Source organism: Artemia franciscana, chromosome 20 (genome assembly GCF_032884065.1).
Source record: "Artemia franciscana chromosome 20, ASM3288406v1, whole genome shotgun sequence".
Taxonomy (NCBI): domain Eukaryota; kingdom Metazoa; phylum Arthropoda; class Branchiopoda; order Anostraca; family Artemiidae; genus Artemia; species Artemia franciscana.
In genome coordinates this window covers 29495961-29520047 of record NC_088882.1, presented here as the reverse complement: position 1 = coordinate 29520047, position 24087 = coordinate 29495961, and the positions used below count along the sequence as shown (strand labels likewise).

Sequence of the window (24087 nt, the reverse complement as noted above, 5' to 3'; positions counted from 1 at the left end):
ACTGATGGAGATAGTAGAGACTCAGATGAATTTTAATTACAGTTACAAGATTAAATAGACAGGGTTCCAGACAGAAATATGGTATTTTCATTAGGAGAATCGAACACCCAGGTCAGTAGAAATAGGAACAGATGGTATCCTAGCCTAGGTAAATTTGGCGTAGAAAAGAAAACAGTATTGGCTATACACTGCTAAAATTTTGTAAGTATAACAATCTAGCTATAACCCATATTTTAATTGGTTATAAAATGTCTCAGAAGTAAACCTGGTATTCACATAACGGTGACATACTTAATATTATTGATTATGTTATTGTAAACCAAAGACTGCCAGGATCAGTACAAGACACTGGGGTATATAGGGGTGGTGTTATTGATGTAAAAAGGAAAGATCACAATCTAGTAGTGTCAAGGGTTAATTTAAAGCTGAAATATTGGAAAGGTAACTATCTTCCGGGAAGCTATAACGTTGGCATACTCTTGGATGAAAAGTTGAATATTAAACTGGAGGATTTAAAATGTGACAAAGTAGGAGATGGATGGAATAATTTTAGGAAAACAGTTTATGAAGTTGCAGATGGTGTCTTAGGAAAGAGAGTTAGGAACGACGCTAGAAAAACTAGAAATTTTTTTTTATATTTAGAGGAAACGGGAGCTTCATGGAAGGGTATAGAGAGGGAGACTCTGAATAGATAGGGATGGAGGAGGAGCGTGCACAGCTGTGTCGGGTTCAGGCGGCTTAGCACTGCGGCGAGTTGTTAGTAGAAGTAGTAGTTATTTTTGCCAGAATTATATGTTAGAACGTACTTGCTTTTAGCATTTCCATTGGATTTGTTTATTACGTTTTCATTGACAAACTGAAAAAAAAGGAAAAGCCGCTCAACACTCTTAATTTTCGTGCATAGAAGCTACTGGTGACCCCCAATTTAAAATCAACCTATAGATCACATAACTGTTCTTTATATGACATTTATACATACATGACGTACGAAAAAACAAAACAAAAAAAAAAACAGAAAGGATAAATAATAAACTAGCAAGCATATATTTCAACAAGGACCTCCGCCAAGTCGTCTTCAGGGCTCAGAAGAAATAAGAAAAAAAAAAGCCAAAAAAACAAATAAAAATCAGAAAATACATATTTCCTCAGAGAAATGTATATATGCAAAGGTAAACTTTCTGGAACTGATTAGTGTCAATTGCAAAATTTTCAGTAATATTGTGGATTAATACACGTCTTTGGCTGCTTTTTTCTACCGAAAACAGGAGCCACAGTTCCAGTCACCTCTTCAAAGAAACCGACATTAACACATTCTATTTATTCAAAAATGAGAAATGAAGATTGGCTTTCATAGCTAGCGAAAAAATGGCAAAACGACTAAAATTTCGATGTAGATTGGAAGAATTGGCAGAAAATGCCAATTTGGCTTGAAGCTTTCCTTTCCATAAAAATAGAATTAAATCTACGCCACTAGATTTTCCTGTCCCCTTCTGATAATTTTCTGAGGTAAATATAGCTAGAAACTAATGCTACTGTATTAGCTTATTAGGGGGCCTCATTCCATAAAGACGTAGGGAAAAGGAGAGTGGTAAAGTAACATTTTGAAAATCTAGTGGGCGGAATATTTTTTTATGTTTTTTACTATGATAAGCTTGGCGAAAAACAGGTTGTGGAACAAAGAAATCTGGAATCCATGGCTTTTTCCTCTCATTATGGGGTTCAAAGTTGAAATAAGAGAAACACAAATAAAACTTACTGTAAAACTGGCTGTGTAATAAAGAAATCCAATTCTTCTTCTTTTCCTCTCTCGATATGCTGCTCAACCAAAAGCTTTCCTAAAGCACCTCCATCATTTGACCGTAGAAAATGGTGGCGAGCTAGAGGATAGTTTTTCTCTAGAAAAGAAGGGGTAGAAACATCAAAATGCAAGTAGAATTTTTTATAAAAGAAGATAGAATACATTACACAAATACTAGTAATACTACTAATAGCTCACTGCAGCACCAAGCCGCCTGAGGCCAACACAGCTACGCACGCTCCTCCTCCAACCTAATCTATTCAAGGCCTTCCTCTTTACACCCTCCCAGGAAGTTCCAATTTCTTTTTGATTTTTATTTGTGACATCCTCCCACCCCTAACGAGGACGACCTGCCTTCCGTGTAGCCCCAGACGGTTGGCCAAAAAGCACAATCTTCGGCAATCTGTCATCCTTCATCTGCAGAACGTAGCCTAGCCATCTCAACCTTTCTTTCACTATAGCCCTAGAAAGCGGAATTGAATCACGTTTTTCGTACAACCTACTGTTTGAAATACAACAAATACAGACAAATTGAATGAATTGTCTTTTTTCACTTCACTTTATACACCAGTCCTGGTTGAACTTCCCTGAAGTAATGATAATATGACTTTTAAAAAGATTTTAGGTTTGGTGATCGTATTTTAATGTTTCTTTTTTTTTATTTGTTTTGCAGAGGACGGCCCTAGGATATAGGGTCAAAATATTCATTTAAATTTCGCATGCCATTGTCTTATCGAAAAAATTTCCCTGTAGTTCTGCTTGTACTTTGTTGTTTATATTGAAAAGGCAGTGTGTAGTCTTCGTCGCTATTTAAAGAAGGGGTAAAGAACTGCTTGGAATTGTGTGGCGATCGATTCAAAATTACAACAGATGGAAATAAAGTTTAAACACTAAAAAAAACCTTTGTAAGAATGAAAATTAATGTAACTTTAAAAGCATATAATCCGAAGAGTATCATGGAAAAAAAAGTAAAATAAAAGGTACAAGTCTAGGAGACCAGCCGTACATAAGGAAACATGTTAAGAAAAATTCTTAGTTCATAATATGCAGCATATTCCTAGTTAACACATTTAGCAGCGACAGAACCTTATCTTCACTTCTTTCCTTGTATTTCTAGTTTTTCAATAACATTTCTAAATATTTGTGTTTATTCTCTAGGTCTTGAAAACCGTTTATAAACAAACGCCGAAACGCCATCCAACCAAACCTAATCTAATTTATCAATATATGTCTATTGTTATGTTTTTGTAAGAAATAATTAGATGGCACTGATGGTGTTTAATTACATGCAAAGACCGTTTGAAAATGGGAAAACGTAACAGAATCCACGTTTATTTTTCAGAAATTGAAAAAAAAAAAAAAATTGTACAGCAGTGAAAGAAGTGAAGATAAAGGTTCTCCGGCTGCATCCGTTATAAAATGTTTTAACTAGGAATATTCTGGATATTATGACGTAAGAATTGTTTTTTAACAGTATGAGGATTCCTAGCTTATTTTTTTTTTTTTAAATATCGCTGTATAAAATCTTTTGCTTTTTGATATCGTTGTTGCCCATTAAACCGACGGTTCGTGTACATATTTACCAAGTGCTCATCATTGCATTCAATTTTATTTATTTTACTAGTTCTCAGCCAGCCAAAGGGCTGGCTGAAATTGCAGCCCAAGTGCAGACAAAATGTCGGAGAGATTTTATACAGCGATTGTGGCAGAGGAAAGTGCCAATAGAAACAATTATTGCAGTTTTTTCTAAAGTTACAGTCAAGTGCGGGAGTGTTTGTTTTAAAATATCCCCATTTATACAGCGATTGTGGCAGAGGAAAGTGCCAATAGAAACAATTATTGCAGTTTTTTCTAAAGTTACAGTCAAGTGCGGGAGTGTTTGTTTTAAAATATCCCCATTTATACAGCGATTGTGGCAGAGGAAAGTGCCAATAGAAACAATTATTGCAGTTTTTTCTAAAGTTACAGTCAAGTGCGGGAGTGTTTGTTTTAAAATGTGAGTTTTTGTTGCTTTTATATTTGATTGTTTATATTTTTACTTTGGTTTAGTTGTCGTGGCATTTTTAAAATGTCTTAAATTGTTGTAATTTTCTCCCTTTTTGTTTTGTTTTTCCGTTGAGAAAGGCTCCCGGAGGTGGGGCCGAAATATTCGGAGTATTTTTATTTTTTGTTAGTTAAAGTGTAGTTTTTATTTTATTTTGTTGTCACTGCTTTATTTAAAAAAATTAAACCCGTTTTTTCTTCAATTATTTGTTTCGCTGTATAGTTAGTTTTCAAACCCTTGCCAAAGTGCCAGCGTTAAGATTCAACGGAAAAAACTTATTATGTTTCAGCTTTAAAGTTCAGTTGAGCTGAAATAATTATAATAATCCATTTGGTTATTCCTTAATTTAATAATTGATTTATGAAATAATCTGCTTAATGATTAATTATTGCATAATTTATTAAATCATTACGGAATGAATTAATTAATGGTAATAAATATTTGCCAAAATACGTCTAGCCAATATTCTTTTCGATGCAAATGTGTATGTAAGTGATAATTAATTGAATAAGTCACAAACTTGTTCATTTTCTAGATTATTGGGGCTTACATTATTCTTTCTTTTTTCTTTTTTTTTTTAGTGCATCATCAATTTTTCAGCTTGGCTTTTTATTTTACTTTCTACAAAATTGCACTTTTTTGCAGCTATTCTCCACCTGAAATACATTTGAACGACACTGTTGGCTTTAATGAATAAAATTAATCACTTCCGGTTGTTGTTGAGCGGCTTATGACCAAAACGTCAAATTTGACACTTCTTTCCAAGAATATATAATGATGCATACGCTTTTGAAGTTTAAAATTACTGCATTGTTTCCATACAACTCCAGGCTTTTGGCACATTAGATCGAGAACAAGGTCCTGTATCAAGCAGAGATAAATCCCACTGTGCCACCACAGCATTATTTATCCTGTGGCACCTTAAATTTAATGTTAAGCTGTTAAAGAAATCTAATTATCTTACCCCTATCGGGGGCCTTACTTGTGAACACTCACCTTTCCAAAATGTTTTTGCAAAAGCTTTGTGTAAATCTGGATGACCAGTTGTATTTGTAGCTGGGTTTACACCTGACCAAGCAAGGGCATTAGATAAAAAAGTCTGGCGTTCTGCCAAGTCTGGCTTCATTTTCTGATGTAATCTACAACATAAGAATAATTTATAGTTATTAAAATATACTTAACAGGAGAAACTTTAGAATTTGTAATAAATTAAGGTACTTGTGTATTACACCAACCACCCTCAAGAAGAGAAGTTAAGTTAATCATAATATTATGGAAATTACAACAGACTTATAGAAAGAAGGCCGCCCAGAACACATTATACTAGATACCTAACCTAATCTAACCAGCTCTATATAGTAAATACTTTATTAATATATACCTGCATATCAATTTGTCTTACTCAGGCTAAGCTAATTATATCCGAGTGCACACAGAGAAACCAGTTTTAAACAAATCAAGAACAATAGCGTGGTTGGTATAATAAACAAGCACCAAAATTTACTTTAAATTATGCTTTGATTTATATGGAGCAAGTAGTATAGTAATTGCCCATTATGATGGAGCAAGTAGCATAGTTATTGCTGATTCTGGACCACGTAGATCACCCTATCAATTTACATCATTATCAGTCCATTTTACATCCAATAACAACAAATATTAAACATTCTGAACATTTCCCATTCCAAAATTCAATATGAAAAACCGGTCCTTGGAAATCAAAGTTTGGTCTCATTTTTATACTTTTTCACAATATGAACACAGGTTCTAGGCACCACCTAGATCACCCCATCAATTTACCCTTTTATCAATTTAATTCACTACATTTTAAATTATAATTTCCAACATTTTTATAATTTCCCATCATGAGCTATAAGATTAAAACAGGCCTTTTGAAATAAGAATTTGATAAATTTGCGAAATAAAAGATTAATAATATTCCATTTTTCCTATACTAATGAGAAAAAGTAATAATTTAATATGATTTAATATTTAGTAGATTGTTCGTTATCAATATCTAAATAATTGTTACTATCTTTCCCTTTTCTTTCTATAGCCTTTAAAGTCACACATTTATCTAATTTTTAAACAATTTGTTCTGAAGATCAGCTGCTTTAGAATCAAAATGCTTAGGTGCAAATAGACTAACCATTTCACCATTAAAATAAAAAATAATAACGATTTTCTTTCCATATTTAATTGTAACATATTTCATTGGTTAAATCGTTTATTCCAATCCAATGTCTAAATCTCCTTTCCTAATAGTTAGATTATATTTATTTTCCATTTTTATTTCACTTAAAAGTTTCACCATTGATTAGTAAAAAATTTTATTTAACAAATTTTCTGACTCAGAAATAATTTTTTTTCCTTTAATGACCTTTAGCTTTCTTCCCCGATATTTTTCACCGCTGAGAGATTTCTGGAAAGAAATCCAAACACGTGTCAGGAACAATTTGAGTAATTACACATTATTTGGTTAGATGGTGTGCATAGCCTTAGCATTCCAGGAAAAGATGGTTTGTGTTCTTAAAGTCTTCGAGAATATAGTGAGGAAAGTAAGAAGGGTTTTATTTATGTGTTAAAATCTATATTGGAGCAGTATTTAGACTTGTTTAATATATTTTTCATACTTTTGAACTGGAAATAATTTATAGATTAACATGTAATTTATGATCAATAACATCCATGTTTGCTTTACTTTCTGAAAATATAACGCAGTAAATATTCCATGAATTACCAGGCATATCATCTAGCAAAAGTTCGATTTCTATAACAGCAGTTGATCCAGATACATAAATATTAGGTTAATGTTTTGAAACATAAAAAAACAATGGATATACTATTTTAAGGTAATTATAGTTAACAATAGTTCCGTTATTAAAGTTTCGATGTTTGAAACCTAAATGTAAAAATCTTGGATAAGCATCAGAATAGTTACCATTATTCTTAGTAAAATCACATTTTAAATCTTCTTGGAATATTTATATCGATTCACTTTCACTTCAATTCTATTCATATGATCAACTATCATGCTATTTTGTGAAGCATTATCACCTTTTTCTGTATTCTGTAATACTAGAACAATTTTTGTTGTATTATATCTTTCAGAAACTACTCCCCATGTCAATTCTTTGGCATTTTTATTACCACTTTTATAAGTATTACACGCTTCCCATGTTAATTCAAATAAACTCTATTTTTATAGAATCTATAAATAAACTCTATTTAAATAGTTTACCTTTCAACTCATTTTTAATGAATAAACTAGGATTTAATGTTGGTAGACTCCAAGATAAATACATTATATCTACTTAAAATTTTGAAAACCCTTTCTTACAATCATATTATTGTTACTATTCCTTTTCAACGCAACTTGGCGTGTAACACCTCGAAACACTCGATTATATCTTGACAAAATCCAAATAACCTCTCTAATGGTAAGAACATAATAACTTAATGACCGTCTTTTGTTTTATTGTATTTTTTTAACAGAAAACTGTTAAATTCATCTTTCGTCTTTGTTTTAATCGTTGAATTTTCAAGTGCCTTTGCAGCAGGTTTAAAATACTTACAAACTCACTTTCTTGTGTAATTGAACCAATTGTATGCGTCTTATAAATGAACCAATTATACCAAAATATATTTGTGGCTGCTTTTCGTTAATAATCATCAAACAATTCTAATGGATTTTTCAACAGTTGTTAATATACCAACATAATCAATATATTCAATTGCTTCACCATTAATGACATATTCAGCATTTCTAAACAATTTCTACCCATTATTTGTCAAAGTAGTCATATCTTCAGCACTCATATTTGACAGCTCATCTCAGGTCATTTTTATTTTTGCATGAAGGTAACTATCACCAGGAGGGATCCAAGATTCTAAATCTTTTTTTTTATAAAGTTAAAATTAGATAATTCTGAAACATTAACATTTGTTTCTCCAATTTCTGCAAATTCATATTTCATTATTGAATCATCAACAATAGGTTTTTCAAATGTTTGCAAATAAGGAGCAGCAACTTCATTAACCTCCATTTATATTTATATAGAAATTTATCAAATAATATTTAATTAAATTTTTTTAACCCTTTGCCTGTAATCAACGCATTTAGTAGATCTCGACCTCTTCTATCTATATACATTTTATCATTCCCAAAAGCTTCTTTCATCATTTTTTTTATTTCTAAATACATCATCTAATTCTTTTCTATTTAAATAAATGAATCCTCTCCAATATTCAATATGTCTATTTTTCACTAACTCTAGTTGAGGTCAAATCATATTAGTATACATTGACAAACATCCATCCTTTATATTTTTCAGGGAAGTTTTGATGAATTCTGAGTTAGCTATTTTCTTAAAGAAAATACCATTACCACTACCGAATTGTCTTGTGTACAGCAATTGTTTTTTATTGATCAAAATTTATTATAGTAAAAGAAATTATTAAACATTTTTCCACAATCAATTATAAGAAAAAGATTGATTTAAAACTAATTCACTAACCATTAAACTTTTTTCAATCTTATTATGCTTGCTTCAAATTTAAAACATAACCAGCATTATCACTATTCAAATCGATAAGTCCACCTATATGAACTGTAATGGACATTTTCAAAGAATTAATACATTCTTTTCGATTTCAGATTTTGCCTTTCTTTAGGAATTTCTATGATCAAGCAACCTGGTTTAGTATCAGGTGCAAATGTCCATACTACATCAGATCTAACCCCATTAACGACTGAGCTGTTGACTATGGTACATGTACTTGAATTTTATCCACATTTCTTGTAATATTGGGATCTTTTGCACCGTCATTAACTTTATCTGATAATATAACATCATGTTCAAAACCTAAAATAATACTTAAATCACTATTACATTAAAATTTATAATTATCTTTCAATAATATAACGAATCTCATTGTTTCAGGATTAGATGCAACAGTCATTGCACAATTTTCTCTAAAAGCATTAAAGTATTGACTTAGAAAGTAATTGAAACACTCGTCATTATACATACCATTGGGTATAACAGCATTTATCGATTATTCATCTTAATGTTTTCTAAACTCAGACGTATTGTTTTAAAATTTATCACTAATATTATGCCATAATTACCATATTTCACTTTTATTACCTTCAATAATAATAAAACCCATTTAATAGAATATTTTTTAAGAAAAAAATTCTTTTGATAAATTGTATTATATTCATTTTTTAATATTTTATTTTCTAATAAGGAATCTAACAAACTTAAAGCCTCATGTCTAACCTCATCTGATGTTTTTACAGCAACTCTACTACCTATTAGACTATATAATCGTTCGACCATATCATTTGCATTTAAAAACAATGCAGTTCCTACTTGTGGTATTAAATAAAAAAAACAAGTTTTTTTGAACTAAAAGTAAGGAGCGACATTAAAACTTAAAACGAACAGAAATTACTCCATATAAGAAAGCTTTTTAGCTTCTGAACCAGCAGAGTCATTTTCTTTTAATTTCCTATGTAAACCATGAATCCTTGAAAAATTAGAGTAATATAATTCTAAATCCTTATCTTCCAAAAGCTCATCTTCAATTTTCTTACACTCAGCTTTTCGCTCTACCCAGGGTTTTGTTTATTGATTCCTTTACAAAAAAATTATTTTTCTTGCAGCCGCATAGTTTGAAAATGCCTTTAATCATAGGCACATCATTTTTTTCGACACTGCTAGAGTCATTGAAGTAACTGCAGCAATCTTTTTACATCGCAAACAATAAATCTTACATTGTAAATTCATTTCCATTTTATAAAAGACTGAAATTATTAGATAAATTTTCTAAATAATAAATATCACTTAAAAGAAGGCAATAGAATTCCCAGGCTTGACTATTTTGAAGTCTGGAGAATTTGTTTAATAAAACATCGCCGAATAAATGGCTGACATAGCAGAAGTGATAAAAACTTTGTTTACAACGAAGATCCAAATTCGTTAAAATAAAAAATAAACTATCACATCACACAATTCATGAATTACGCACAGCCGCAAAACCATGATATAAAAGCTGTTGATAGAAAAGATGAACTATTAAATAAAAAAAATCATCATAATGATAAAATATTACTTGAAGATAATCTGATTGAGTTAGAGCGTAATGAAAAGCGTCGAGATGATAAGAAACCCTACAGATTGAACATTATTCCAGGTTTAAAAATAAGGTTAGAAAGTGATATAATAGAAAATAACAAAACTATTTCAGATTTATGAAATCAATTTAACACTTAGAGAACAAAGATATTATTAAACTTAATTATTTAATAAAAATCAAAACAGATTCCAACTGCTAGAAATCATAACGAAGCATTCAATGGATTAGAAAAAAAAATCACTTACAGTTAATATTTCAATGAAAGCAAATGGAGCTGATTTTGGGCCATTTTTTGACTCTGTTGTTAGAGATTGCAGAAATTGAATGAGTGATAGAGATAGTTACAGAGTTCAATTTACAACAAGCGTAATATTTTATTCTCAGAAGGATAATGAAGAACTCTGAAGTATCCATTATCATAGCTATTCCTTGATTTTTAATAAAAACAGTGACATCGAACAAGGCCGTCTAAACAGTAATCACAGGAATATACACAAATTAGTCATATAGAATACATCCAAAACAGGATTACAGTTTGAAAGAGTCGATGTAATTTATTATCGAATGATAATATTACCAAATTATGTAGGAGATACTGATAAAGAATTGCCTGAATTTTTAAAAAATAAAAAAGGTTGCATTAATACAAAAAATGATGATAATAAATGCTTTCTTTTGTCAATACTCGCTTATCTTCATCCAACTATAAATCATGCAAACAGACTACCGAACTATGAAAAAACATGAAAATTATTTCAACTTTAGAGAGATTACTAATTTTACAATGGATATTCAAGACATTTATAAGTTTGAAAATAAATATAATGTTAAAATTTATTTATTTGAAATTAGTAAAAATAAAGTAGGTAGAGCTCATATTCCGAAAATTAAGATCAACGCCAAAATTGCAACACGTGTGATTAATTTATCCTATTTTAATAATAATTATATTTTAATTAAACATATAAGTAGATTATAAGTATACATAAGTAGGTAAAAGTAGATTGTTTGTTCTGACACTGATTGCTATGTTTCTTGTCTTGGACCACGACAGTTGGGTCATGAAATGGACTATTACAGGGGTCGTTCCTCCTTGTCCGGTTACGGTCTCGGCAATTGGTTTGCTAAGCTGTTTTGCTCTGCACTACCCTAAATTTTTAATATATTGCATGGGTTGCCACGGGTTTTGCGTCCTCTATACTACATGATTGGGGCTCTGGGAAGGACTTTAAAGAGAGCGTTTCAGAAAATCTCAGGTACGGCACGCAATCCTTTGGCGATTGGCGACGGTAATTTTTATTACCGTGAACAATTTTATCCACAACAAACGCTCTCTGAAAATGTACATTTTCAAATTTATTCCAGTGAGGATTATTTCATAAATTTGACATCCACTTTTATAGATGTGCACATCATTGTCAAAATATCTAACAATGGAAAACCATGTGCAGCAGAGGGGTTATCCTATGAAAATTGTGTAATACACAATTGGTTAAACAAATCAGTGTCTACATAAATGGAACATCGGTGAGCAAAAGCAATAATATTTCTAATTATGCAAGTTATATACAATTCTTGTTGATGACTCCAACGCCCTATAAGAAATTGAGACGTATGGTTATTGGATATGAATATTAAACTACAATCACGAATCAACGACATTACTATGGGTACACGTACCTGTACCAATTCGTCATTTATCAATGGCAAAATTCCTTTAAAACTTTCTTTGGGTTTTGTAAAAAATGCAGGTGCCTTTTAATCACGGACAGATTTTCCACCTAAATTTGAAATGTTTAGATTTTCCTCTCTTGTATGCAAAGTAAAAGGGATTCCACTCTACAATTTATCTTTTGGTAAATCCTACAGGATCATATATGAATTGACAATGCAATCTTTAGATCAAGATTAACAACTATTTGAAAATGGTATAACCGAAGAAATGTTTGCAAAGCTCATGTTATCATTGTATTGGATTTGTCCGGTACTCAAGGATTATAGTCGTAACGGGCACACTATGTTTAGAGTGCACCTTTATAAAATCATTGGAGGAGGGTTTAGCATTGATCTCACTAAATCTATTTGAAATCTATTGGAAAATTACCCCTGATAGCAGTGTTCTATTACACTCGGGATCATGAACACAAATAAATAATCAATGTATTCAATTTGGATCCCTAAATGTCTAAATACCAGTATTATTACATATACTTGGATTTCTTTGACCATATCCAAAGTGTAAACAATATCCCTATCAGTGTTAACAGTAGCCCATGAACTGTAAAGATGGGGCATTGCCTATGGATCTTTCAAACAGCAAAGACTATTGAATTTTTGTTCCTTTTGGCCTACCATTTGCTTTCTACACAACTCACATTAAAACCATTCTTTAGCAAAGTGGAAAATCTATTATTCAAAATCGGAAGCGATTATAAATTTTAGAAGTTGGTCTCAAGAAGTTATAGTTTTCATGCACTATTATATTTTATTTTTTGATGTCGCAGATATACTTACAGTGAATATCTTAGCACTATGATGATGATCCTCGACTGGACGATTCTCTAGTTGAAAACATTCTCTGCTGCCTGTGTGAATTTCAGTGCCCTAAGAGTAAAATGCTTTAAATATGATTGTCATATTGTTTATCAATAAAGCTTGTATGTACAAAACTCTACTTTCTTTAGATTTCTTCTTCCACGTATATGTAACCATTTTTCTTGATAAGCGCCGGCAGCTCGTCAGGATTCAGCTTGTATTCATCTTGGCACACGAAGTCAGGGTCACATTTTCTACAATATAATGTAACTTCAGTTTCATTATATCTCTTCGTAAAGTCCATAATACTATTTTGATTCATACTATAAAATTCGCGTGTTTCAATTTGCTTATTCGGTTCAATGTTACGTATAAAATTCTCATATGAAGAATCACTTTCTGTAACAGCTAAATCAAAATCAGTAGGTTTATAATCATAGTAGCTGATATCTTCACAGTGATGTCGTAAAAACCAGGCTCTCTTATTATTCCAAGAATTGAATCATAAATCAGGTTCTTCTTAAAAAAAAATTTAGACGATAACAGTCTCTTAAAAACAAACTGGAATCACGTTTAGTTTTTTAGCAATCATACGAGGGCAAATATTTTCCGATTGATCGCATTTATCGTAGTGACAATTGGAGCATAGGAAACCTCCAATGTGGGGATCAGAAACATTTTCAAGGCAGGAATTACAGTCTTTAATTTGTACTGCGTATCCTCTATACAATTCACATGAATTGCATAATTTACACTTTTCATTACAGCCACCAACAATTGTACAATTCATACAGGATGACCAACTGCTCAACGTATACAAACATAATGGACATATGTAAAACATTTCAACGTTGACTGTCCCACTGCTAGACATAAACTGACTTGTAATCAATAAAACAAATGTCTTCTAGGAGGAGGAGGAATCGAGTGACGTCACAAAACATGTATAGACAAGATTTTTGACTTATTTGTTGTTGCCTTGCAAAATGGCTGTCTAGGTAGTGGTTAAAAGAATAATCACAATATCGTTATGTTTTATTTCAATTAATATATCAATAAATTGAATAAATGCATCTGGGCCACAACGTAAAAGTTTCATTCAATAGTTCAAACATGGAGATTCATTTCTCATTATATGGTTAAACATTCTTTGAGAAAACATTTTCCTTTGAAGAAATAGCTCTAGAAAATCCTCATCAAGAATCGAGCATTTTTCCAAAGCCAATAGATTTCGTATGATTTTTTGGTTCTCAAATCCAGTCATTTTAAATCCTGACACTCTCACTACCGATTACAAGGATTCTTTCTCACTATTAACAAACTTACTCCTTATTTTTATATCGATTCAAATCGTTGTCTTCAATATATTTCACTGATGCATTTAATCCTTCCCGTAATCTGTGTATATGCATTATATTCACTTTTGCTGCAAATTATGACTCCTCTTCCGACTTTATTAGAAATTAGAGGTACTTGATTATCAAGCAAAATCTCACAACATAAAACAACCGAACTTATTGCCTTCAGTCAGCTAGCCTAGCTAATGTGCTTGATGAAATAACATATTGTGCAAACATCTCGTCCCATTCTAGGGTTAGCCGGCAATTTCTTGTATTTCCTACTGCAACATTAGGCACTCTAGGCTTCGTTTCGCCATTGCTAGCGCCTTCAATATCAAATTGAGTAAAAACATCTATTACTGAAGAATAAAATCCTTGATGTTCATACAGTGAACTCTTTTTCAATACTGAAGCAGATCTAGCAAGGCACGTACGATTACGTCACCCTCACTTGTAAATATTGGACCACGATCAATTTTTTACAACCAGGACTTCCCCGCTTGACTAACGGAGTCTAACAAACCCTATTAAGCATAACCCAAACTCTATTACATTCTCATTACAACCAAAGAAATCCTCATTTGGCGGGGTCTCGTAGTTTTTTTGAAGAATTCCGATTATGTAATTAACACTTGCGTCTCTTGGAAAACACTCCCTATTACGCAACATGCACTTGCATCTTGCCCTGAAGGGGTCATCGTTAGACCTTCTACGTAATCTTAAGTCATTAAGGGGAAAAAAGAGTAGTGGCTATGGGTCTTGCAAAAACCATCTTGGGGATACTACTTCTGTAGGGGAAATGCCATCCCCAAAGTCATAGTTATTGGACCTTTCAACTACGCTGAATCAAAAATATATCTCTAAATTTCCATTGGATGTCTTTATTCGAGAACTAAGGTCAACGCCAACAAATTCAAAAGTTTGCCCATGCGACTTATGTATTGTCATTGCAAATGCGATTCGAAGTAGAAATTGATGTCGTTGAATAGTAAATTCAAATTGATCTTTACTAGAGTCCACTGTAATTCGAGATATATGAACTTCTTTTCCTGTTTCTTTCCCAGTAATGCTCCCTCCTCAACGCCCCGCTCTTTACGCTAAAGTTTTACTCTGTCTCTCAACTCTACTTTTTAAAAAAGTAAAAAACTTTAGCGTAAAGAGCGAGCGTTGATGAGGGAGCAGCCCCTTTCATATACGAAGTAATTTCTGTTCGTTTTAAGTTTTAATGTCACTCCTTACTTTCAGTAAAAACTTGTTTTTTTTAAATTTAATTTCTGAACGTTTTTGAATTAATGCATGTTTTGATTTTGGCCCTCCGCAGATGAATAATTAAAACGAAATTTATATATTTAACTTTTTTGGCTAAATGCCTTTCTCATAGTTTTGACCGAATGGTTTTGAGAAAAAAAGGAGCAGGGGACGAAGCCTAGTTACCCTCCAATGTTTTGATTACTTAAAAAGGCAACTAAAACTTTTAATTTTTTTACGAACGTTTTTATTAGTAAAAGATATACGTAACTTGCGAGTTAGCTTACGTAACGAACTTCTGTATTCGTATATTTTTATTACGTGTATGAGGGGATCATCCCCTCGTCAGCACCTCACTCTTTACACTAAAGCTTATATTTTGTCCCAATTCCTTAAGAATGGTCCCTGAATAACAATGGCCACGGAATAAATAATTAAAATTACTAAAAATAGTTTAGCGTAAAGAGGGAGGTATTAGGAGGAGGCGAACCCTTCATATGCGTAATAATTTCTGTTCGTTTAAAGTTTTAATGCTGCTCCTTACTTTCAGTTGAAAAAACTTGTTCATATATATTCTTTCACTGTTTTTTTAAATAATGATAGAAAATCCTGCGCTCCGTACATGGAAATTATCTTCCGCCATGACAAGTTCCTCCATGAAAAGTTCCCCCAACATATAACCCTCCTCTCAACCTCTCCCTCCAACCAAAAAATCTCCCTTAAAACGTCTGTACACTTCGTAATAACCATTACTATATGTAAGCACTGGTCAAAGTTTGTAACTTGTATCCCCTCCCAGGGGGACTGTGGGGGAGTAAGTCGTCCCCAAAGAAATAGTTATAAGGTTTTTCGACTATGTTTAATAAAATGGCAATCTCACAATTTTGATCTGGGGACTTTGGGAAAATAATTAGCGTGGGAGGGGGCCTAGGAGCCCTCCAATTTTTTTAGTCACTTAAAAAGAGCACTATAACTTTTCATTTCCGTTAGAATGAGCCCTCTCGCAACATTCTAGGACCACTGGTTCGATACGATAACCCCTGAAAAAAAACAAAAAACCAACAAACAAATAAACACGCATCGGTGATCTGCCTTCTGGCAAAAAATAAAAAATTCCATATTTTTGTAGATAGGAGCTTGAAACTTCTACAGTAGGGGTCTCTGATACGATGAATCTGATGGTGTGATTTTTGTTAAGATTCTATGGCTTTTGGGGGATGTTTCCCCCCTTTTCTAAAATAAGGCAAATTTTCACAGGCTCGTAACTTTTGATGGGTAAGGCTATACTTGATGAAACTTAAATATTTAAAATCAGCATTAAAATGCCATTCTTTGGATGTAGCTATTGGTATCAAACTCCGTTTTTTAGAGTTTTGCTTACTATTGATCCGGGTCGCTCCTTACTACAGTTCGTTACCAGGAACTGTTTGATTGAAACTTTGTTTAGACAAAAGTTCTACAAAAACTTCCTCAATGGAAATTATGGCTTCCGTTAATTCAATTTCACTAAGAAGATTTTTATTTCTCAGTTTGAGGATCGCATGCTCGGTGTCACATGTCTTCTCTTCATTTTCATTTTTGACACGCTCTAATTCTCGTTTTCGTTTATCTTCTAACCGCCCCTGTCTTTACTCTTCATTTTCATTTTGACACGTTTTGATACCGACCGTTGCATATCTTCTAACCGTATTTGTCAATTTTCTTCATTTTTGCTTTGCTTACTTCAGTCAATTTAGCAATGTCCTTTGCTTTAGCTGCCCGTATTGGTGTTGTCGTAACTGATGGTCTAGGTTGTTCATTTTCACATCTTATCATGTTTGATAGTTCAGGTTTTCGCTCCAAAAAATTATCACTTATAGTAACTGTGACTGCAAATTTTCGTTGTTTGGGGCCTTCTTTAGTATATGAGATCATCGAGGAAGGGGCTTTGGAAAAATATTAAATAGCCCGTCCCCTTGACTATCTGGATATAAGCCCCTCTTGTCCCCCCTTTAAAATGCTAGAGATTCGCTCCTGGTTTTGGGAGTAGAAATGTCAAATAAAGAAAATGACATGAAAACAGAATATAAATAAAACTTATGAAACTTATCATGCTATCATTATTTTTTTTCTGAAAAATCTAGCCTGAAGAAAGTGGGTCAAGTTCACACAAAAAACCACACAAGTCCGCAATAATTCATGTTGTTGTGTGCAGCAAAATTTCAACAGGCAGCCACAATAAAGAAAAACAAAAATACATTAATATTTTTTACTAGATTTTACTTAATTTGACTGCTAGACTTACAAATTAGCAGAACGTTTGCTTGATCGAACCTACTAATGACTTACATTAGATGTGGCTCCTAGGGATTCCGTTCCAATTGGATCATAGCGCCGTATTCAGTTGTTTTGTACATGGCGTTCCATCGCCAAGTAAGTATAGTAAGCGGACAAAATTGTCTACTTATATTTTTGTCTAGTTACCTTCAAAAACTGGATAAAAGAGAGAGCACTACAGAAGGAGACGAAAAGAACGAAGATAATGAGAGGTGAAGAGATTCTTTTAGAAAGTGGTAACTGACATTACATCAAACCTTATTTGCACCACGGAGCCTTGGTGCTAAAAGTGACCATTGAAGTTTAATTAATTAAAAACTAATTATTAATTGTATATTAATAAATATATCAAAAGAGCTGTTCCTTCCTTTTAATCTATTTATCCAAACTAATTAAGTCGTGATCAAAATTACATACCCAGAGAGAATCAAAATTACATACCCAGAGATAATCAAAATTACATACCCAGAGAGAATCAAAATTACATACCCAGAGAGAATCAAAATTACATACCCAGAGAGAATCAAAATTACATACCCAGAGAGAAGCTCCACTTTCAGATCGTCTGCTTGTTTATTCGCCTTCTGTAATACTGTTAGCAATAATATAGCTAAATCTGCACCGCTCGTTTGCTATAAAGAAAAAAATAAATCATAAAACCGAACTAAACTATTGCATACTATATCAGAACATGACCTCTCTTAGTAATAGGGCGCCATTCATCAAGGTGCCAGGGTAATTGCCCTCAAATAAAAAACAAATATATGCAAAATTTATCTCTGCTCGGCATTAACGCAAGCTAATTTCCTAAAAAAAAGGCTACTTTAAAAAAAAACACGAAAAAAAGAAAAAAAACTTTTTTATGGGATTCTTTGGTTACCCCTGAGGTGGTCTTCCAGGTATCATTCCAAGGCTATGGAAACAGCAAGTACCGGGGTTTTGTATCATGGAGGGGGGACAACCCTGAAAAAGGTGGTTTATGATTTATCAAATAATTCGGGTGTATTAGTCAAAACTACGCCACACTGTCCTGCGGTTGTGGAAAATGAAATGGAACTACTTTATGAAATACAGATTTTCCCGTAGAGGAGAAAAAAAAAACTGTGATTTTTATTAAAGTTAAATACAAAAAATTCATGAAAATTTTCTTAAAAAACATAGCTCATGCAAGACATTAACTCGGCCAGAGCAAAAATTGCTGTATGAAATAATTCATGAGCGGGAGTCTAAACCACGTTAAGATGCTGTTTGGTTGTGGTAAACAAAATGGATGTAATTAGCACACCATGAATTTTCCGCATAAAAAAATAAGAAAGTGAGTGTGTTTATTTACTATTATTAAATTAGAAATTAGACTGCACATTTCAAATGAATGGACAAACAAAGAAAATATCAGTCTAAAAATGAAAAAAAAGAGACAAAAACGAAAATAATCGTCCTAAGCATCGAGAGATTTTTGCCATAAGTCATACATAGTAATTTCTGCTCGGCAAGTTTAATGTCTTCATATAAGCTAATTTCTGTTTAAGTAAGTTTTAAACTCGGTCTCTACTTTTCAAGGAAAAGTTTTGGTTCAGTTTAATATCATTCCGGTTGGAAATTAATATAATTTTACAATGATAGTAGAAGCACCCCCTAAAAAGTTTTACTCATAGTAACAATCGTGCTGATTAATGATAGAAACCTACCACTATCAGCCATGGTAGGAATAGAAGTAAGATTTAAGATTCCGATATCGGACTCCGATTTAGACTCAATAAACCTAGAAGAATAAATACCAACTTTGATTGAAATCGAACACTATTTGAGGGATACAGATATAATCTTATTCATATTGGACTCCTCTATTTGTGAAATCCCCCTCAGATTTGAAATGAACGATGCCATATACCCTTAGAACTAAATCCTTCACTTTAGGCACTTCAACAACAAAGATTGCAATTCCTTAATGACTCTGGTTTTCCAGAATATAAAAATTTCCATGATTCGCAAAATATGCCCTAGACATATTCTGATTAGGACTTCTTTATTGCATTAGCAGTATGCCATGAGAGAGGTATGAAAACTCATAAAAACCAACTTTGGGGGAAATAAAGCACATACAGATTGAAAATCTTAAGGAGGAAGAAAAGTTTTTCATTTTTCAATGAGAATAAAAAAATAGCATTTTAAAATGAAAATAACTAAAAAAAGGCGTTTTTTGAAATCTATAGTGGGATCTAACTGGGGGCCCATGCCCCTTCGTGGCACTATAAACCCCAAAATTGTAACCACCAAGTTCAGAAACCCTTGAATTTTGGTTTTGGTGAGAACCAAACACTATTTGTAAAAATATACTTAGTATGTTTTGATCCAAAACATTCATATTACAACCTTAATAGTTTTTGCTAAAGGAGGTGTGTCATTGGCGAGGATAAAGAGATCTCTGACCACAAGAAGAGGCCGGAAATTCTCAAAAGGAAGAAGACCATTGATAAGATACTAGGTGGAGCCAAAGTTAAACAACAAAGTTGAATTCCTGCCAGATCTCAATTAATTCGCAAAGCGATGAAGGTTTTAGAAAACCACAAATATCCTTGAAAAGACAACTTTCCCTTAGAACTACACAAATAGTGCCCACAGTTACAACTAAATAGCTTTATTACATTTGTGATGGGTTCACTCATCTCCCATAGAGTCAAATACATTAGTCATTCTCCTTTTCTAGAAGAAAGACAATAAGCCAGAGCACAAAACTTACCATGGGATGAGCTGGATAAACATAACTGTAAATCTATTTGTAAAAATAATATTGAACTGCTTTATGGAGGCAAGGGAGACAAGAACCCCCAAAAATCAAGCTGGCTTCTGACCAGGTAGAGACTACACTGACAACTACTTTGAGCGTCGGTTCATAATGCGGCCAATTGAAAGGCATAACCTGTCTCTGATTCTACTAATCCCGGACTGCATTCCCGCATTTGACTTGATGACTTATCAGCAAATGTTGATAAGTCTAGGATACGATCCAATACCACTTAAGTTTGTCAAAATCACGAAGACTTATCATGATCAATCAATGATCTAGGTAGGAAGTTACAGCAAAAAGACAACAATTAGACCTAATTATCAATTCTCGAATGCCACTGATATATAGATTAGCCTTTAACAAGAAGTATAATTCGACAGGCTCTCAAATTTGAATTAATACAGGATTCTTTTAAATTAACATCAATTTTAATCAAAGTCCATTATCAGTTAAGTTTTCCTAAGTATTTCTTGGCTCAATTTCAGAACAATTTATAACTCTTCTCGAAAACGATGGTCAAATTGAAATTTGGGAAAATGTCTACTTTTGGATGAATTTTGATTAAAATAAGACTGTTTTCTCTCTCCAGCTTCTTTAACTACAGCATAGATTCATCCATGCTGATATTGATACTGATAGGATCATTGATCAAGTAATCAACAATCCCCTGTCTTCCATTCTAGGAGTCCAGATTGGACACAAACGTTTGGTCGGCAGCCCTGCCTACACTGATGATATTGGTATTCTTTAAAACCCAGAGGAAGCACACGGAATACTCGACATTGGGGAGGACTGAACAGACTGAATATATCATTGGAACACAGATGGGGAAATTTGTGGCATAAAACATTTTTTTTTTCACTAGTATTAAAACTGGTGGAACAGGAGTAGGTTGACAAGCTTATTTCGAGTTCTGTACTGGTGAATCTTACAACACTGGTATACAGCTGAAACTATAGAAAACAGAAGCTTTTTCTTCCCTTTGTCAACCCCTAATGAACCGCCACAATATCAGTATATTCGCACGAGATTTTGTTTCCGCAAGGCATTGGTCTCGACAATTCTCCTTCATCGTTACGAAACTAAGTTCACGTTAAATACAGATACACAGCAAATGTGAGACAGATAGAGAAACACTGGCTAGACAACCAAGCAATTATAACTAAATGTTTATCTGTGTCTTACACAGGCCATCAAGTGCCTCTCGCAATTCATACTTCTAGCAAAGCCCTTTAGCTCTTGGAAAACAAATTAATTTGGGCAAAATATATAGAAAATTATAGACCCTGATGAATCCGATATTGAGCAAATAGTATTCTTGTGTACGTAGCAAAATTATAACGGAGACTCAATTAATAATACCAATTATTAATAGGACAACCGTCGTAGAAAACTTCCTCGTGGTTCCCCAGTCCCAAAGAATTTTAGTCCGTAAACTGAATGGTGCGAGGTGTCATGAAAACACTCCACTCTGAACCCGACATAAGCACAATCTATGCAGGGGCACCACCTCCAACGCTCAGGATGGGTAAAGGTGCATCAACTCTGATCTCCATCTAGGAGATGCACTGACCCTCGGAGTTGGGCTAACCACCCGACAAGGCGTCTGTTACCTGGTTCGAATGCATCAAAATAACCCTGAGATCAAAATGACCTTCCTTCGACAACTTTTGGTGCGTCCCCAGACAATCCAAACGGTCATAATTATGGTAGCCCAATGAAATGTACGAGGTCACACAATTAATTTCGACTGGTTTCGATATTAGTTGAACTTAAAATCATCTATTATACACATTGCCAAGACCAATTTCAACCAGAAGATACAAAGCAGCGATATTGTCATACTGGGATAAACGCTTCTCATGATCCAATACACACCGACCGTGCGAAATATGGGGGAGTAGATGTTTCTGTTTATATTCAGAAGCATATAATCGAATCATGTCTGAATCTCCCAAACTCAGTAGGCAAAGAGGTTCTACAGGTTAGGGTGACCCGTACAAAGGGTTCTGTGACTATTCAGACTATACAGAGCTCTCCAACCTGCCGGAATACTAGATACCTTGAAACCTCCCTTAATTTAGCACATAAATTTGTATGTCGATGACTATGGCTATGATTTTTATATGTTTAGTGCCTTTTATAATTGCTATGGATGTGATATGTTTATCTTTTATAATGGTAAGAACTATCACCTACCAGCATGACCGTATAAGTCAACCATTATCTTCCATGGACACTTCATCATAGCATATGGCTTCGTAGCAAAAATACTAATAAGATGGGATTAAACCTGTATTATCTTTCTCTTCCTATAGTGCATAAAAAAAAAACAGCTAAATTTGACACCTACCATGACCCAAACAGATCATCTTATCTTGATCTCTTCTTTACGGATTACTCCAATTCTTTTAAGGTTGATACTCATGCCTTTACTAGTTACCACACTCCCGTCATTGTGGGTGGAAATCTTCGCCTTCCTCATCCAATAAAGCACGAGCGATCAATCATGCAATGCAAAGGAGGCAACTGGAATGGCCTAAGAAACACACCTGCTGCAGAGTAGTCTTCCTCCTTGAGGAGCCTAAGAAAGCTGTATAAGACTCCACCATGTCCATAGTCGACTATACCACAAGCTATGTCACTTCGAAGTGGATCAAGGTATTTAATGTTGCTCCTTAATTTCAGTAAAAAAAAATTGCTTTTTATGGTGAATTTCTTACCAAAAATACTTCCAATCATACTAGCTAATCCCCCTCTCCATTTAAAATTTCCCGTGAAAATTATCCCAGGAAACTATCTTCTGCACAGAAAATTATCCCCTAAAAAATTCTAGAGTATTTCGCAGAACCAAATATTACATATAGACGATGAACAAACTGCACAGCTTACAGAAATTTCCCAAGCGGCTATAGGGTCATGTCATCCACATATACATAGTTATTGGACCTTTCAAGTATGGTGAATCAAATGACTCTGTCAATACTATGATCAGATGTGGGATTTGGAGCAGAAAGAGACATGGAAGGGGACCTAGTTGCCCTCAAATCTTTTTGATCCCTTAAAAAGGGCACTAGAATTTTTTTTTTATCTCCGTTCAAATGAGCCCTCTACCAATCTCCTAAGACCCTTGATTCAATATAGTCACCCCAAGAAAAAAAATAATAAGCACGCATCCGTGATCTTTCTTCTGGCAAAAAATACAAAATACCCCATTTTTTTAAGTTAGAGGCTTAAAACCTCTAAAACCGAGGTTTTCTGATAAGCCTAATCTGACGTTGTTATTTCCATTAAGATCAATTGACTTTTCGGGTTTTTCCCTTTTTTTCAAAAATCAGGCACATTTTCCCAGGCTTGTAGCTTTTGACGGGCAACATTAAACTTGACAAATTTTATATATTTTGAATCAGCATGAACAGCCAATTCTTCGGAAGTAGTTAAAAAGTATTGTCAAATTCATTATATACTTCTATATAATAAAATATATTACGTTGCAGGCAAGATCGTATTCATAAAGATGGTTCAACTATTATAATAAGTAAGAAAACATATAGATCATTTGACCTTTTGGGGACCTTTTCTTCCTTTTTCGAAAATAGGGCAAATTTCCTCAGACTCATACCTTTTGACGAGTGACGTTAAAATGGACTTGACTTACTTAAGGCTCCTGCCGCATGGTATGTGGCGTAGAGGGAATAGCAACCTTGCTCCTCTAGGTGGACATATCTACTGCTATAAGGGGAGCCTCGACAGCAGCAATATTGGCCATGCTGAGGAACTTTCAAAGGATGTCCTTCCATTTGGACCAAGGTCTAACCTTCGGGCGTAACCAACTATGGGATGTGGGGTCAAATTCTATATGGTTCTAGCAGGG

General features: G+C 33.5%; 1 protein-coding gene across 3 annotated transcripts in view; it reads right to left on the bottom strand.

The window, feature by feature from the left end:
• LOC136040092 (Golgi to ER traffic protein 4 homolog) overlaps nt 1-24087 on the bottom strand; it is a 49835-nt gene that overhangs the window by 11595 nt on the left and 14153 nt on the right. For all 3 annotated transcript variants that reach the window (XM_065724179.1, XM_065724180.1, XM_065724178.1), the window contains exons 4-6: nt 17963-18057; nt 4839-4981; nt 1757-1895 (exon numbers count right to left, since the gene is read on the bottom strand). In XM_065724179.1, the coding sequence (XP_065580251.1) occupies nt 1757-1895; nt 4839-4981; nt 17963-18057 (377 nt within the window). The remainder of the gene's footprint in view (nt 1-1756; nt 1896-4838; nt 4982-17962; nt 18058-24087) is intronic.